Consider the following 15,228-nt stretch of genomic DNA (forward strand, 5'->3'; position numbering starts at 1 on the left):
AGCAGAAAATCACATTATTTCACCCCCATATGTCACTCTCAAAGTCTGGTTAAGATGTTAAGAAGTCATGAGCCTGGGAAAGATTATCTGACACAGAGAAACTAGAGACTGTTATGACCACTTATCCTAAGAAGTTAAACTCTAAAGAAGGATAACAAAATTCCTCCTTAGAGCATCATGTTACATGACATGAATTTAGGCATTGTACCTAATTTTTTCTCAATTTTCTAAGCCTCCACCTCCTATCTCTTTATCTATTCATAGACACATACATAGCATAAACATACATGTGTAATGATATACATATGTATACTCACATCTATTCATGTAGTATACTTCTACATAGTCACAATTCACATATCCTATATATGTGCATATGTAAAAGTGTATGTATTGTTGTTATTGAAGTTGTTTGCAAACATTTTTCCTGCCCTCAGGCACCCAACCTCAACTGTTTCTATGATTCAGTTCCTGAAATATCTTCTGAACCTGTTCCTAACTATGTCCTACCCACTTTTCAAGTCCAAACTCCAGTCTCACTTCTTCCTGGGTGCCTTGTCTGATTGTCTGCCCTCAGTGATTTCTCCCACCTACAGACTCTTACAGCAGATATATAAGGACTGCATACATCTCTTATGGCATATTTTTGGGAGGATATGGAGAAAATATGTCATGGAATAGACAGGCATGACTAAACTTGAATTGTTGAAAGAAACTTGCAAACTAATTTAGCATAATGGATGTGTCTCATCTTCCAAAATGAATTTCAAGCCCTCAGAGATAGGGGACACATCTTATGATTCCATGGTAGCTCAGTGAATACCAGAGGGCCTAGAGCAAACCAGTGTTCAGCACCTATTTTGTTTGGTGATGATCATGTACATGCTTGCTTTTCAGATTATTGATTAAGTTGTGTTTGTACATAAAACCTCTACCTAAGTATTCTTTGTCCAGAACAAAGAAGTAGAATGCTCCAGGTATGAGAATATAGTTTGTAGTGGCCCTGAAGAACTGGTTTTGGTAAGGATGCTCTCTAATTTATGTGGTCCAGGTCTTCAAATCTCATGAGTGAAAATGCACTGAATATGGTCCCAGTAGCCTTTGGTTTTAAACTTATGATAAATCAGTTTAACCTCTGTGTGCCTCAATATCCCTATTTCTGAAATGGAGATAAGAACTGTTCTATCTGCCTGGCATAGTGAATAGAAAGGGAGCCAGAGGGTCAAGTAGACCATCCTTCAAGTCCTTTCTATGACACCTAATAGCTGTGTGACATACTCTAATTCTCAGTGATTTAGATAAGTAAAATTTACAGGGAAAGTGTCAATTTATACTGCTAGAAGTAGTGTCAGGAAAATACTTTCCTTGTGTTTTGGAAAGAGTTCCCCTTGAGAGGAACCTAATGGGTTCAGAACTCTAACTCTAAGTCAATCTAACTTCAGTAGAAAAAATTTACCACAAAGGACGTAACTTGAAATGTATAAACGTTGACTCCACTCAATTATAGGATGCCTGTGATAGATTTCAACTTGCTGGCACTTCTCTTCATCTCCATCATTTTGGATCATGTCTACAATCTCCTGCATCCAGGTTGTACCTGAAAAATTGTGGTCATTTTTAGTTTATCTATATAAAGCATAGTCTAATCTCATGTTATCCATTCCTTCATTTAGCAAATAGGTAATGAACATTTGGTGTGTGCAAACCATTGTGAAAGATGTATGCTATACAAAGATTTGTTCAATTTATTCAGTAACATTTGTTTAGAGCTTATTATGTGCAGAACAATGTGTTAGGCTCTGGTTGGCATGAAATATTTAGATAGGGTTATTACAACTCCTGAGAAGCATAAGATATAACCAAAACTAAGAAATAATTATCCTGAAAATTGCTTTAGAAGGTTACAAATAGCCCTCTTTTGGGTGATTTTTGAAGCTTAAAGTGACAAAGTATTTGACATATTTAGGGAAATATATGGGGGAAAGATTGTAGAATAGTTGCTTTGGAGCATTGACTATTTGGAGGGAGAATAGCTTTGGCTATTCATAATGCTCAAGGAGGTTACATTCTTTTAACGTGGCTAGAACCCATGCATGAATAACTAATAAAAACTAATATAAAACAAGGGATTAGAAAAAATTTATTGGAATTGTTAGAGAACTTGTGTTGCAAGCTACAAGACCTTTGTTAAAATAGTTTTTCTGACTCACAAACCATGTGGGTATGGACAAGTACTTGACTGTTCATTGCCTTGGGCAGGTCTCAGACAAGTAGTTTACCTGCATCAAAGAGTAAGATTTCCACACTGAGAGCCCCCTACACAGATGGAATCAGGTTTCAATCACAAATAATATATGAGTACAAGAGGAAACATGTGTAAAGTGAACTGGTTGAACTGAATGATCTTAAAGTCTCTACCAGGTGTGTCTATGATACCGACAGTGGGACAAGTTAGGGATGATAGTGGATTTATAGTTCAAGGGTCATCAGAGGCCATCTAACTCCAGCCTATTGTTTTACAAATGAAATGACTTAGACCCTAAGCAGTTAAATGACTGGCTCACCATAATAAAGATCCTCTATAGTCATGATCAATGTAAGCTTCATGGGGCTGGTAAGCTTCTCATGTGTGAAGTTTAGGAGGTATGTGGGTGAGAAAGCTTAATGTGATGAAAGATGTAACAAGATGACTTTTGAGGAAATGGTGAGTTGTCCAGGTTGACTAGAAATCTGGGACTGGTTTCACAGAAAGAGGAAAGGAATAAAACTTTATAGAGTACCTACACTGTTCCAGGCATTGTGGCAAGCATTTTTTGAAAACAAATACTCCCTGTAATTGTATATTTTAGGGAGTAGTGTAAGATAAAATTAGAAGTGGAAACGTGATTATTTTGAGTATCGTGAATGGTCACAAGATAGATTCCAGAATTCCCCCTAATGAGATAAAACAGAACTCTCTGACCAAAACAATGCAGATCTGGGGTTTGCAAGTTTATTTATTTTTCAAGTAGTTTAAGAGAATATCTGAATTAGAAAGGTTCTGACTTAGACTGAAAAACCTGAATGAAATTGGCATGAGGCAAGGGAATTTTTGAAGGGAATTTTTATTTTCAAGAAATTAATAGAAGGAAGGGAAAAGCAAAAAAAAGGGTCTAATGGGTACCCTTCATGTAAAATTCTTGGTTGTTTTGTTCCACACACAACTGACCTTCTGGGTCCACAATCATCTACAAATATGGCTTTGTTTTCAACCAACTGTTAGACTCCCATAAACCCAGAACCCTCATGAGGATGGGAGGTTCTGAAATCGTTCTAGTGTTATGTCTGAGGGATTGTCCCAGTGAATCCCTGTTGGTTCCTGCGGTGTCCTGTTCTGATCTGTTTCCCACAACAACTTAACTGGATGTTCAAATCCATAAAAATCTGTTTTAGAAGCTATTTGTCTCAGAGGGAAAACTACTTTATCTCTTTGTTTAAAGGCCTCTTAACAGCAGATTGTGTTTTTACTAAACAAAGTATAGTTGCTTATGATTTATCTCCCAACCACCACACGCTTGCCTCTTCTCTTCTACCTGGATATCAGTTATAGCTATCTGACACATGAAGTCATGGCTTCATCATTTTCTTGGGAGCAGCTATCCAAAATGGAGGTATAGCATGAAGGGGTCAACTTGCCATATAGCCTTTGTGGTACTGCATTCCTTACCAAACACCTAAAATTATTACTATCTCTCAGTTCCCCACTTCCTCAGGGACTTGACAATAGAGGTGGCCTTGAGTGAAAGCTATAGAGTTTTCCTGTTGGTTTCTTAACTCTGTTCTATCTTAGGTCTGGGCCCTATTGGTCATACTTTTTGGTGCCCTTTTTGTGGTAGCTATCCTCACAATAGCAGGTTATAGCCTGCAATAACATGATTCACTTCAAAAATATGAGAGGCTAAAGCACAGAAAAAGAAATACAAGTCTCTATGGTCTTCATGCTGAAGAGGAAAGATTTTGATGCAGGTAGAATAAGATGTCACCAAAGCATTTTGCATTGTTCTTCATTCAAATTCTGTTGTTGCATCGGGCTACTTTCCATACAGGTTTCTGGTATTTTTTGTGTGTGTTATCTGAGAGTAGCTCTTGAGACTGTTATTTATAATAGTACTAGACATTTCTATCATCATGTAGAATCTGTTAAGTATTTTATACATATGAGAGACAGTTTTGGTTTATTAGATATAGAGATTACCTCAGTGCCAGAAGACCTAGGCTGAAGTCACACCTTGCACATATATGGGTTGCTGAGCAAAATACTTAACATTTCTGTTCCCCAGACAGTTCCCTAAGGCTATAAATTTCAGAGAAGTTGGTGACTTACATTGGTAGGTGGAATTTCTGCATCTGAGAGGTCCCTACATTGGTGAAATCCTTATCATTTCCACTTATTGTCTAAATTAATTCTCACAAGAACCCTGTGAGATAGCTGCTATTATTTTCCACCTTTTATACAAGAGGAAAGGGATGCTGAAGAAAGTCAAATGAGTTGCCAAAGATCACATAGTCAGTGTGTCTGAGGCAACTTTCAGATTTTGAGTCTTGTTTTCTGCCTACTCTGTACTCTCCACAATCTCAAGTGGCTCTTGTATCACAATGTGGTTATGGCTACAGCTGTCACCATACAAGAGGAAGCAATGGCCATGTAATGACAGAAGCTCTAACTTCAGTACCATCTTAACAGAAGAGTGGATGGGGGGAACTCTGGTTCACTTGACATAACCATTTCCCTTTAGTGAGCATAATGAAAAAGTGAGATTTTCTTCCCACTTGCATCCCATCTCTTTTATGCATTCACGGAGCTGCCACCTTAGTTCAACCCTTTATTTTCTTATAGAAAGTATGTGGCAAAAAAAAAAATCTGATATCATCTTCCTGCCTACATTCAATTAATAATCCTCAGTACTGCCAAAGTTATTTTTTCTAATCTGAGATCTAATCATGTGAATCCTGTGCTGAACCATTTATATACCTATATATAGTTGTGGAACCAACTATACTGGTTTCTAATTGTAAACTCCTTTCTATCTTTTCTTAACCTTTATAGCCTTACAAAACATGACCCCAAATTGTGTTTCCAGCCTCACTGGACATTGCTCCCTCTGTAGCACACTTTAACCCAGAAAAACTGGACTTCTTTCAGTTCCTCATACACGACATTCTTTCTCCTTATTTGTTCCCTAAGCACGTAATAATTGCTTCCCTAATTTCCATTTTATAAAGCCCCTCTGTTTCTTTAAGATTCCACTCACCACCATCTTATGCTTGAAGTCCTTTCTGATCCTGTAAGTGCTAGAATCTTCCCTCCCAAACTTGAAAGGCAAGGTGTTCTCCTTCAAGCAAAACATTATCCAGATTTCCACAGTGGGGAAACCTTTCTAATATCTCCCAAATGTTACTTACTCATTAAAAGAAAAGTTATATATTATGATATTACAACTTACTTATGCTGGTCATCATTATTTTATTCCCTTACATTCTAGTCTTTATAGTGCCAAAAAACTTATACTAGAACAAAATACTTCTATTCATTCTAGAGTCTAATGTCTTAATGCCTTCTGCTGCTTCATTTCAATATCCAACCCCTTTCTTCTAAGTAACCTCATATGCTCCTTTCTAGTTACTAAGATCTTCCCCAAGGGCTTCAGTATTTTCCTAAGTCTCACTCTGTAATCATTATTATTTCAATATTTTTTCTCTCTCTGTTATCTTTCTTCAAAAATATGTTCAATTCCTTTAATTGAGATAAGTTCAATCAGTTGTTAGAAGATAGGCAAAACAATGTGTAGAATTGGGATTGATGGCAGGTAGTAGAGCTCTATTTGCCTTCTTGCACAGGTCCAACTTTAACTATACCCCTTTAAGTTCACATATGTTCCCTCAGAACACTTCCCCACTGAAAAACCTGTACTCTAGTCATTGAGGGGTCCCTGAATACCACCACCTTTACAACCCCATCACTTACACTTACCTGATTTTAAGTAACCTGCAATGAGCAGATCATTAGGCTTGGCTTGGAAGTTCCAAATTTTGTCCCATTTATCACTTGTTGCCTTTGACATAAGAATTCCATTGATTTCCTTGACTTCCATTTCTTGCCCAAATTCTTCATTTAGCTGGGCATTTTTCACTTTCTCTAAAGACATTGTATGACAGCAACTTTCCAATTCCTTAAAAGAAATATGAACTTTCATCATTTTCCATTGACACTTCTAGGAAACCCTTCTTTACTATTTCTTTAAGACACAAGAAGTTTTTTGCCAGAGGATCCTAAATCGTCAAGTAATGTTGGTTGTTCTTAAATAAAGGTGAAGTGTTTGGTGCTTATCACTTGAAACACAACAAGATTACTGATAGTTGAAATTTCCTATGTAGGGATCACAGCTTTCTATCACAGTGGCAGGTAAGGCCTTAGAGGAGAAGGAATACAATTCCTTAAATCCCCCAAAAGGCATACATGCCTCAAACCAACTATGTGACCTTACGCAATTCCCTCTGAGTTTGTTTCCTCATTCAAATGAGTAAAATGGTAAGATTTTAAAAATGAGAATATGTTATGGAAATTCTAGTCTAATCTCCTCACTTGATGAATGAGAAAATTGAGTCTCAAAGATGTTAAGTGAATCTCCAAGGTCCTACAATGGAACAGATTTTGATGTAGGGAAAGCCGTTAGAGAGTAAACAAAAGAGGATGACTGACGAAGGGGATCAAGGGATTATCACAGACCAAATCCTTTTGTTGCACTTGCAGACTCATTGGCCATTCATAATATGTCCTTCCTCATGCCACATCCCATTTTTACAAACTTGAAATCTGGATAAAATGAAGATGAAGCAACTGTGCAGGATATAGCAACCTTAAAGTCTAGTAACGAGGGAGTGTGTGTGTGTGTGTGTGTGTGTGTGTGTGTGTATTTGTCTTCCAGTTCCCAAAAGAGTTCTTGGCACATGGTAGACATTAACAAATGTTTGCCTATTAGGTAATTGTTGGAATCACTTTTACCTCCTCACCTTGGGCAATGAGGTTCCTGGGTTGATTATTGAGGCAGACACTGAATAGGAAGAAACTATGAATGGATCTGGTTAGAGTGGATCCAAATGATGCCTGGAGATTAGCATCCTTTATATTTTGCTTGAAGATATAAAGCAGACAGAACTGGCCTTGTTCTGTTGATGCTCAGAGATGATCATAGCCAACCAAAGAGAGGAGAGTCAGGAATCAAATTAAAGTTTAATTTCAAAATGAGGGAAACTGTTTGAAAACACATATGCTAGGGCCCTGTCCCTAAGTGGGGGGAAGGTCTGGGGCAATGTAGGGAGAACTCAATACTTATACCAATGGTTGTACAGTGACCAGTATCCCTGACAATGATGGGTAAGAGCAACAATGTGACAAGTTTGATTCAGAACAAGATTTCATGACCAGAACTTGTCAAAAGTGAGAACAGCTGGTGATGGTCAATGCAATGCAATAATTGTATGATTTTTCTGTGGCTGAGAGAGTAAGCACAAAGGATTGTTCTTAGCTCAGGCTCATGGCACAGTTTGCTTTCTGGGCCTTATCTCTGGAAAAAAAAGTGCGTCTCCTATCTTGTCCAGAACTCTCCTTTTTAGGTCATCTACCAGGTTTCAGATCCCTTGATTTCTTTGACAGAAATTCTATTCTCACATTTAAGTTTACATCTCACATGGATTTTTGATGGTGTTAGAATGAAGAAGCAACTCTTGTTAAAGTTATTTCTTCCTTTTTCCTCAGAATTCTTCCAGAATTGTCTCTTTAATTTTTAGAGAACATTTTTACATTTCTTACACCTTATCATTTTAAACATATCAATTTTTTCTCATGCCACCAGTCATTTGAATAGCTTGAAAGGAAGGTCACTGGGCCAAGGCCTGTACTACCCTCTCTGTTTTATGAGGTTTTTTTCTGATTTAATTATACCCCTCTTTGTCTGTGTCATGCCCCTGGACCTGAGACTTGTATCTTGTATTGCATAGAGAATGGCTGGGATCAGCAGACTTGCGAAATCATTCCAGTGGAGGTGGCATCCTGTGCTATTCCCATCTTTCTTGCTACAACAGAAAGTGTAATGGGAGCACAAATTCCTAATTACAGATCTGGATTTGAGGAAACTGAGGTAAGGCATGTGCTATTTGATAAACAAAGTGCTAGGGCCATGGAGAATTGCCTCCCAATAAGTAAGTTGTAGGAAAATGTAGCTGTTTTGGATGAGGTAGAATCATAGAATAAAAGAACCATGAGTGTTTTAAGAATTTGCCAAGACCCACTCTTTTAATTAACTTCCTGTTAGCTCATTTTGATTTTGTTTTGATTTTTCATTAATATTTTTTCTTTATTACTTCACCACAGTTATTTGAAGTATCCCTTTCCCTCCAATTTTCAGAAAGCCAGCTTATATCACAAGCAATATTTATTTGAGAGATAATTAAATGAGCAGATCTCTGATTAAAAGGTTACAAAAAGTTCAGTGTGTAACATCTCTGAGTCTTCACCAAGATGTTAGATTGGTTATGCTTTCTCATATCTCCCCCATTTTTCTTTAATAAATATTGGAGAGCTTGTGTGAAAACTGGGACTAATGCAATGTTGGAACTATGCCCCAAGAGTATAAAACTGTGCATACTATGAAATAGTAGCAATATAACTGCTAAGTCTGTATTGCAAGGAGATCATTAAAAAGGGAAAAGGACTTATATGTATAAAAATATTTATAGCAAGCTGTTTCATAGTGACATAATATGGGAAATTGAGGGGACACCCATCATTTGGGGAATGGTGGAACAAACTGTGCTATGTGAAGGTAATGGATTGCAAATGGGCAATAAGAAATGATGAAAGGCTCTGCCAAGATGGTGGAATGATAAGTAATTGCTATCTCTGTCCCTATGTTGACCTTGAAGAGCCCAGAAAATATCTCCCAGGAAAATCCTGGAACAGTGGGAGCAGCAGAAGGGGTAAATAGCCTTTTAGCCCATGAGGGTAGGAAAATCTCCAAGGAGGGTCTGTCTTGCTGTGGCTGGAGGGTACCAGTGCAGGACCAGAGCTGTCCCTGACAGCTCCACCTCAGCAAACCCGGAGAAGATCCTGAGTCCCAGGGGGGTGAAGCCCGCAATTGCCAGCACCAGGACCCCAGGTTGGCCTCAGCACCCCAAAGGAATTGGGAAGACACTAGCACAGACAGGATCACCAACCAATGAGTTTGACTGTTCTCTGGTTCAGCAGAAGAGATCTCCTGTGGCCAGACCACCCCTCCTCCACATTTAAAGCATCTACCTCCTGGGCAACTCTGGGGAAACCCAAAGAGACTTCACTTGGCCTTTGCTTTCCAACACCACCCAACTCAGTACCAGGTAAGCAGCAGGACTTTAACTTCTAAATGAAAGAACCAGAAGCCATGACACACAAAGCCTCAAGTTTTAGGCACAAGAACTGTAGGACAGAGCCTCCTGTGCCCCACATATAGAGATTTACTTTAAAAGCCAGGAAAAGGTAACCATCATGAGCAAGAAGCAAAGCAGAAAAGAAAAGACCATAGAATATTCCTATTGGGACAAGGATCAAAACATGAATACTAAAGAGTTCACCCTTGAGACTGTACTCCTATCTGAAACTTTAGAAAGGCATATGAACTGTTATGAAGCAGACAGAGCATTCCTGGAAGAGCTCAGGAAGGATTATAAAAGCCAAATTAGAAAAATAGAAGAAAAACTGTCCAATGATTTTAAAATTATGAAAAAAAGGAATCACAGAAGTATTTGAAATGAAAATTGGACAAATGGAAAAGGAAGTACAAAACCTAATTGGAGAAATAACTTCTTAAGAGGAACAATTGGACAGATGGAAAAGGAAATGCAAAAGTTAACTGAAGAAAACAGTTTGATAAAAATTAGAATGAGGCAAGTAGAATCTAATGACTCTATGAGACATCAGAATCAATCAAACACAATCTAAAGTATGAAAAGATCGTAGAAAATGCAAAATATCTAATTGGAAAAACAATGGACCTGGAAAATAGATCCACGAGAGAAAATCTAAGGACTATTGGTCTACCAGAAAGCCATGATGAAAAATAAAACCTGGACAATATTTTTCAAGAAATCATCAAGGAAAATTGCCCAGAAGTCCTAAATTCAGAAGGCAAAACAGTCATTGAAGGAATCTATCTTTCACCTCCTGAAAGGGATAAGAAACTAAAAGTGCCAAGGAATATTGTTGCCAAATTCCAGAACTATCAAGTGAAGGAGAAAATACTTCAGGCAGTCAGAATGAAACAATTCAAATATCGAGGAACTACAGTCAGGATCACAAAGGTCCTTGCAGCATCTACATTAAAAGACTGGAGGGATTGGAATATGATATTTGGTAAGGCAAAAGAGCTGGGGTTACAGCCAAGGATCAATTACCCAGCAAAGTTGAGCATAATATTTCAGATAAGGAGATGGACATTCAGTGAAATAACGGATTTCCAGAGAGACCTGATGAAAAGATCATAACTCAATAGAAAATTTGTTGTTCCAACTCAGGTCTTAAAAGAGGCATAAAAAGGTAAAGAGGCAAAAAATGCCCCAAACTTGTTATTCAACATGGGCAAACTGTTTACATTCCTATAAGGAAAGAAGATACTTGTTAATCTTGAGAATTGTATATTTATTATGACATATAAAAGGTGTATACATAGATAGAGGGAGCAGTTTAAAGTAAATGATGTCATGATAAAAATGTGATTTAAGGGTGCAAAAGGATTGTAATGGGAGATGTGCAAAGGAGGAGTCAGAAAAAGGTAAGTTAGAAAACAGGAGGAGGCACAAAAATATATTACAGTAGAGGGAAAGAGGAGAGGGAGGTGAGCATTGTCTGAGATTACTCTCATCTGACTTGGTACAAGGAGGGAACAACAAACTCAGTTAAGTACGGAAATACAACTAGCTCTATAGGCAGTAGGAGGAGAAGGGGGAAATAAAAGGGAGGGGAGGTTGAAAGGGAGGGAGGAAGCAGCAAGGGAAAAGGAGATTAAAAGTGAGGGAAGCTGAAAGAAAGGTTGGAAGACTAAAGGAGGCGGTGTTCAAAAATTAAAACTCTATTGTGGAGGGGAAGGGAGAAGGGGGAATAAAAACAAACGGGGAAAAGGAGATGGAGGGAAAGACACAAATAATAATCATAACTCTTAATGGGAATGGAATGAACTCTCCCATAAAATGGAGAGTGATAGCAGAATGGATTAAAGACCATAATCTAACAATACGTTATTTGCAAGAAATGATGAAAGGCAGATTTCAGAAAAATTTAGAAAGACTTCTATGAAGTGATGAAAAGTGAAATGAGCAGAGCCAAGAAAACATTGTTCACTGTATCAGCAGCACAATGTGGAGATCACCTACAAGTGACTCAGCTCTTCTCATCAATATAAAGATCCAAGACAAATACAAAGGACTCATGAAGGAAAACCCTATTCATATGCAGCAAAAGAACTGAAGGACTCTGAATGTAGCTCAAAGCATATCATTTTCAACGACTTTATTGTTTCTTGTGGTTTTGTCCCCTTACAATCTGTTCCTTCTTTCACAACTGTGACTCATATAGAAATATGTCTTACATGTTAGCAGATGTATAAACTAAATCAAACTGCTTATCATTTTCAGAAGAGTGGACAGGAGGAAAAGAGGAAGAGAAAATTGGAAGTGAAAATATTTTTAAAGTGAGGGCTAAAAAAATTACTCCATAGATACCTGCTGGAAAAAATTACAATAGAGGGGCGGAGCCAAGATGGCGGAGTGAAAGCAACGACTCACCTAAGCTCCTGGAAAAACTCCTCTGGATATATCTGGGGGGAGAGTCTGACCAGACTTTGGAGGTGTAAAATCCAGTGGGTGACGGACTTTGACAGATTCGGAGCCCAGGCTGGACCGGAGGGTCCACGGGAGGGATCTGTTCCGCGGGGGTAAGACCCCGGCGCACAGCGCAGCGCGGTCAGCACGGCAGGGCGGAGGGGACCAGAGGAGCCCGAGAGTGGCGGGCGAGACCAGTGGAGCAGGAGATAAGCCAGGCCGAGCCGGTGAGAGCCGCTGAGTGCCAGACATCAGCGCAGCAGTCCTTGAAATCTTCAGCCTGAAGACGGACTTCGGTGGGTCACTACTTGAACTTCCAGGAACTGGGATGGCAGAGTGATCAGTAAGTGCTCTCCCCTCCCCCCTGATGACCCTGAGGGAACCATAAAATTCTTCCCCAGATTAATCCTGGATCAGCGGGAACAGCAGAAGGGGGCGGGTGGTCTCATAACACCAGAGGCTGGAAAAGTGGCAAAGGGGGATTCTTCCTACTGTGGTGGAGGCGATCTGGAGGGACAGACAACCCAGGGCAGAGAAAATTCGCACTGAGACCCAGGCAAGCCTCAGAGCCGGGAGACGAGCCCCAGGAGGGGCGGGAACACGCGTTAGCTTCTAGGCGTGCCCCAGCCCTCCAGGGGAAAAGGGAAGACAATAGGGAAGCTGGGATTACCATCCCCTGACCTTGCCTTTGCCCCAAGTCAGCTGAGGAGATAGCCTGAGACCAGACCACACCTCCCACACACCTAACAAGCTAACCCCAGGGTTCATCGGGGAAACAAAAAACAAAAGCCTGCTTTTAGCCTAGACACACATCAGCTCAACTTAAAGATCTGTACCTTCTGACTGAAAGAACCAAAAGCTGCAACACTCAGCCAACATCATGAATCGGAAAAAGCAGACGAAAAGTGAAAAAACCATAGAATCTTTCTATGGGGATAAGGACCAAAACACAAACACCAAAGAGGTTAGAGCTGAGACTGTACTTCCATCTGAAACCTCAGATGGGTCGATGAATTTCTCGCAAGCACAACTAGATTACCTGGAACGTCTGAAGAAGGATATAAAAGAAAAACTGGCCAATGATTTTAAAACTATAAAAAAAGAATTCACTGATGAGAACATCACCCTGAAAAAGAAAATTGAAGAAATGGAAAAGGAAGTTCAAAAATTAACTGGAGAGAATAATTCCCTAAAAGGAAGAGCTAATCAAATGGAAAAGGAAACCCAAAACCTAATTGGGAAAATTGATCAGATGGAAAAGGAAACCCAAAACCTAACTGGGAAAATTGGTCGAATGGAAAAAGAAGTACAAAAATTAAATGGAGAAAATAGCTCCTTAAAGGGAAAAATTGGTCAGATGGAAAAGGAGATGGAAAAGCTAACTGAAGAAAACACTACGATGAAGATTAGAATTGGGCAAGTAGAAACTAATGACTCAATGAGGCAACAAGAATCAGTCAAACAAAATCTAAAGAATGAAAAGATAGAAGAAAATGTAAAATATTTAATTGGAAAAACAACTGACCTGGAAAACAGATCCACGAGAGAAAATCTAAGAATTATTGGCCTGCCAGAAACCCATGATGAAGAAAAGAGTCTGGACAATATCTTCCAGGAAATCATCAAGGAAAACTGTCCAGAAGTACTAGACTCAGAGGGCAAAATAGTCATCGAAAGAATCCACCGTTCCCCTCCCGAAAGGGATCCCAAACTCAAAACCCCGAGAAATATCGTTGCCAAATTCCAGAGCTATCAAGTGAAGGAGAAAATACTACAAGCAGCCAGAAAGAAACAATTCAAATATCAAGGACACACAGTCAGGATCACACAGGACCTTGCAGCTTCTACATTAAAAGATCAAAAGAATTGGAACCCAATATTCCGTAAGGCAAAGGAGTTGGGACTTCAACCAAGGATCAACTACCCAGCAAAGTTCAGAATAACATTTCAGGCAAGGAGAAAGTCATTCAACGAAATAAGGGATTTCCAGAGCTTCCTGACCAAAACACCAGAACTCAATAGACAATTTGATCTTCAAATGCAGGTCTCCAGAGAATCATAAAAAGGTAAACAGAGGGGAAAAAACAAAAACAAAAACTTGCTACTCAATTAGGGCAAACTGTTTACCTCCCTATAAGGGAAGATGATACCTGTTAATCTTGAGAACTGTGCAGCTATTATGATAAAAGGGATATATGTAGAGGGAACGGGCATAAAGTAAATGATGTCATGTCAAAAATATGATTTAAGTATGAGAAGGGAATGTAATAGGAGGTGTGGAAAGGGGGAAGCAGAAAATGGCAAATTATATCACAGGAAGAAGTACAAAACTATAGTAGAGGGAAGGAGGGGAGGGAGATGAGCATTGTTTGAGAGGTACTCTCATCTGATTTGTTCAAAGGAGGGAACAATAATCTTAAGTAGATAAGCCTAACTAGCTCTATAGGTAGTAGGAGGGGAAGGGGGAAGAAAGGGGAGGGTGGCTAAAAGGGAGGAAAGAAGCAATAAGAGTAAAGGGAACTAAAAGGGAGGGGGGTCAAAAGAAGGAGGGGAAGGCTGCAGGAAGAGGGGGAGAAAAGTGAATACTATTGAGGAGGGGAAGGGAGACGGGAGAGCTAAAAGCACAAATGGTGGGAAAGAGGTTGGAGGGAAATACACAGATTGTAATCATAACTGTGAATGTGAATGGAATGAACTCTCCCATAAAACGGAGACAGATAGAAGAATGGATTAAAAGCCATAATCCAACAATATGCTGCTTACAAGAAACACATTTGAAACGGGGGGATACACATAGGATAAAGGTCAAAGGATGGAGCAGAATATATTGTGCTTCAGCTCATGTAAGAAAGGCAGGAGTAGCAATCCTAATCTCAGACAAAGCAAAAGCAGAAATAGATCTAATCAAAAGGGATAAGGATGGAAACTATATCCTGCTAAAAGGCACCATAGACAACGAAGCAATATCATTACTAAACATGTATGCTCCAAGTGGTATAGCATCCAGATTCTTAGAGGAGAGGTTGGGGGAGTTGAAGGAAGAAATTGATAGCAAAACTATACTAGTGGGGGACCTCAACCTCCCCCTCTCTGAACTCGATAAATCCAACCTCAAAATAAACAAGAAAGAGGTTAAGGAGGTAAATAAAACTCTGGATAAGGTAGATATGATAGATCTTTGGAGAAAATTAAATGGGAATAGAAAGGAATATACTTTTTTCTCAGCGGTACATGGAACATTTACAAAAATTGACCATGTACTAGGACATAAAAATCTCACAATCCAGTGCAAAAAGGTAGAGATAATCAATGCATCCTTTTCAGATCATAGTGCATTAAAAA

General features: G+C 39.1%; 1 protein-coding gene across 2 annotated transcripts in view; it reads right to left on the bottom strand.

The window, feature by feature from the left end:
- The window catches only part of LOC140512600 (sulfotransferase 1C1-like), a 41,742-nt gene that overhangs the window by 20,901 nt on the left and 5,613 nt on the right, over positions 1 to 15,228 (bottom strand). Inside the window, exons 2-3 of one of the 2 annotated variants that reach the window (XM_072621799.1) lie at positions 6,011 to 6,209; positions 1,472 to 1,597 (exon numbers count right to left, since the gene is read on the bottom strand). In XM_072621799.1, coding sequence (XP_072477900.1) covers positions 1,472 to 1,597; positions 6,011 to 6,209 — 325 coding nt within the window. Of the gene's footprint in view, positions 1 to 1,456; positions 1,598 to 6,010; positions 6,210 to 15,228 lie in introns of both variants that reach the window. The other variant, XM_072621798.1, reaches the window with a different exon arrangement.

This window comes from Notamacropus eugenii, chromosome 6, assembly GCF_028372415.1.
Source record: "Notamacropus eugenii isolate mMacEug1 chromosome 6, mMacEug1.pri_v2, whole genome shotgun sequence".
NCBI classification, from domain to species: domain Eukaryota; kingdom Metazoa; phylum Chordata; class Mammalia; order Diprotodontia; family Macropodidae; genus Notamacropus; species Notamacropus eugenii.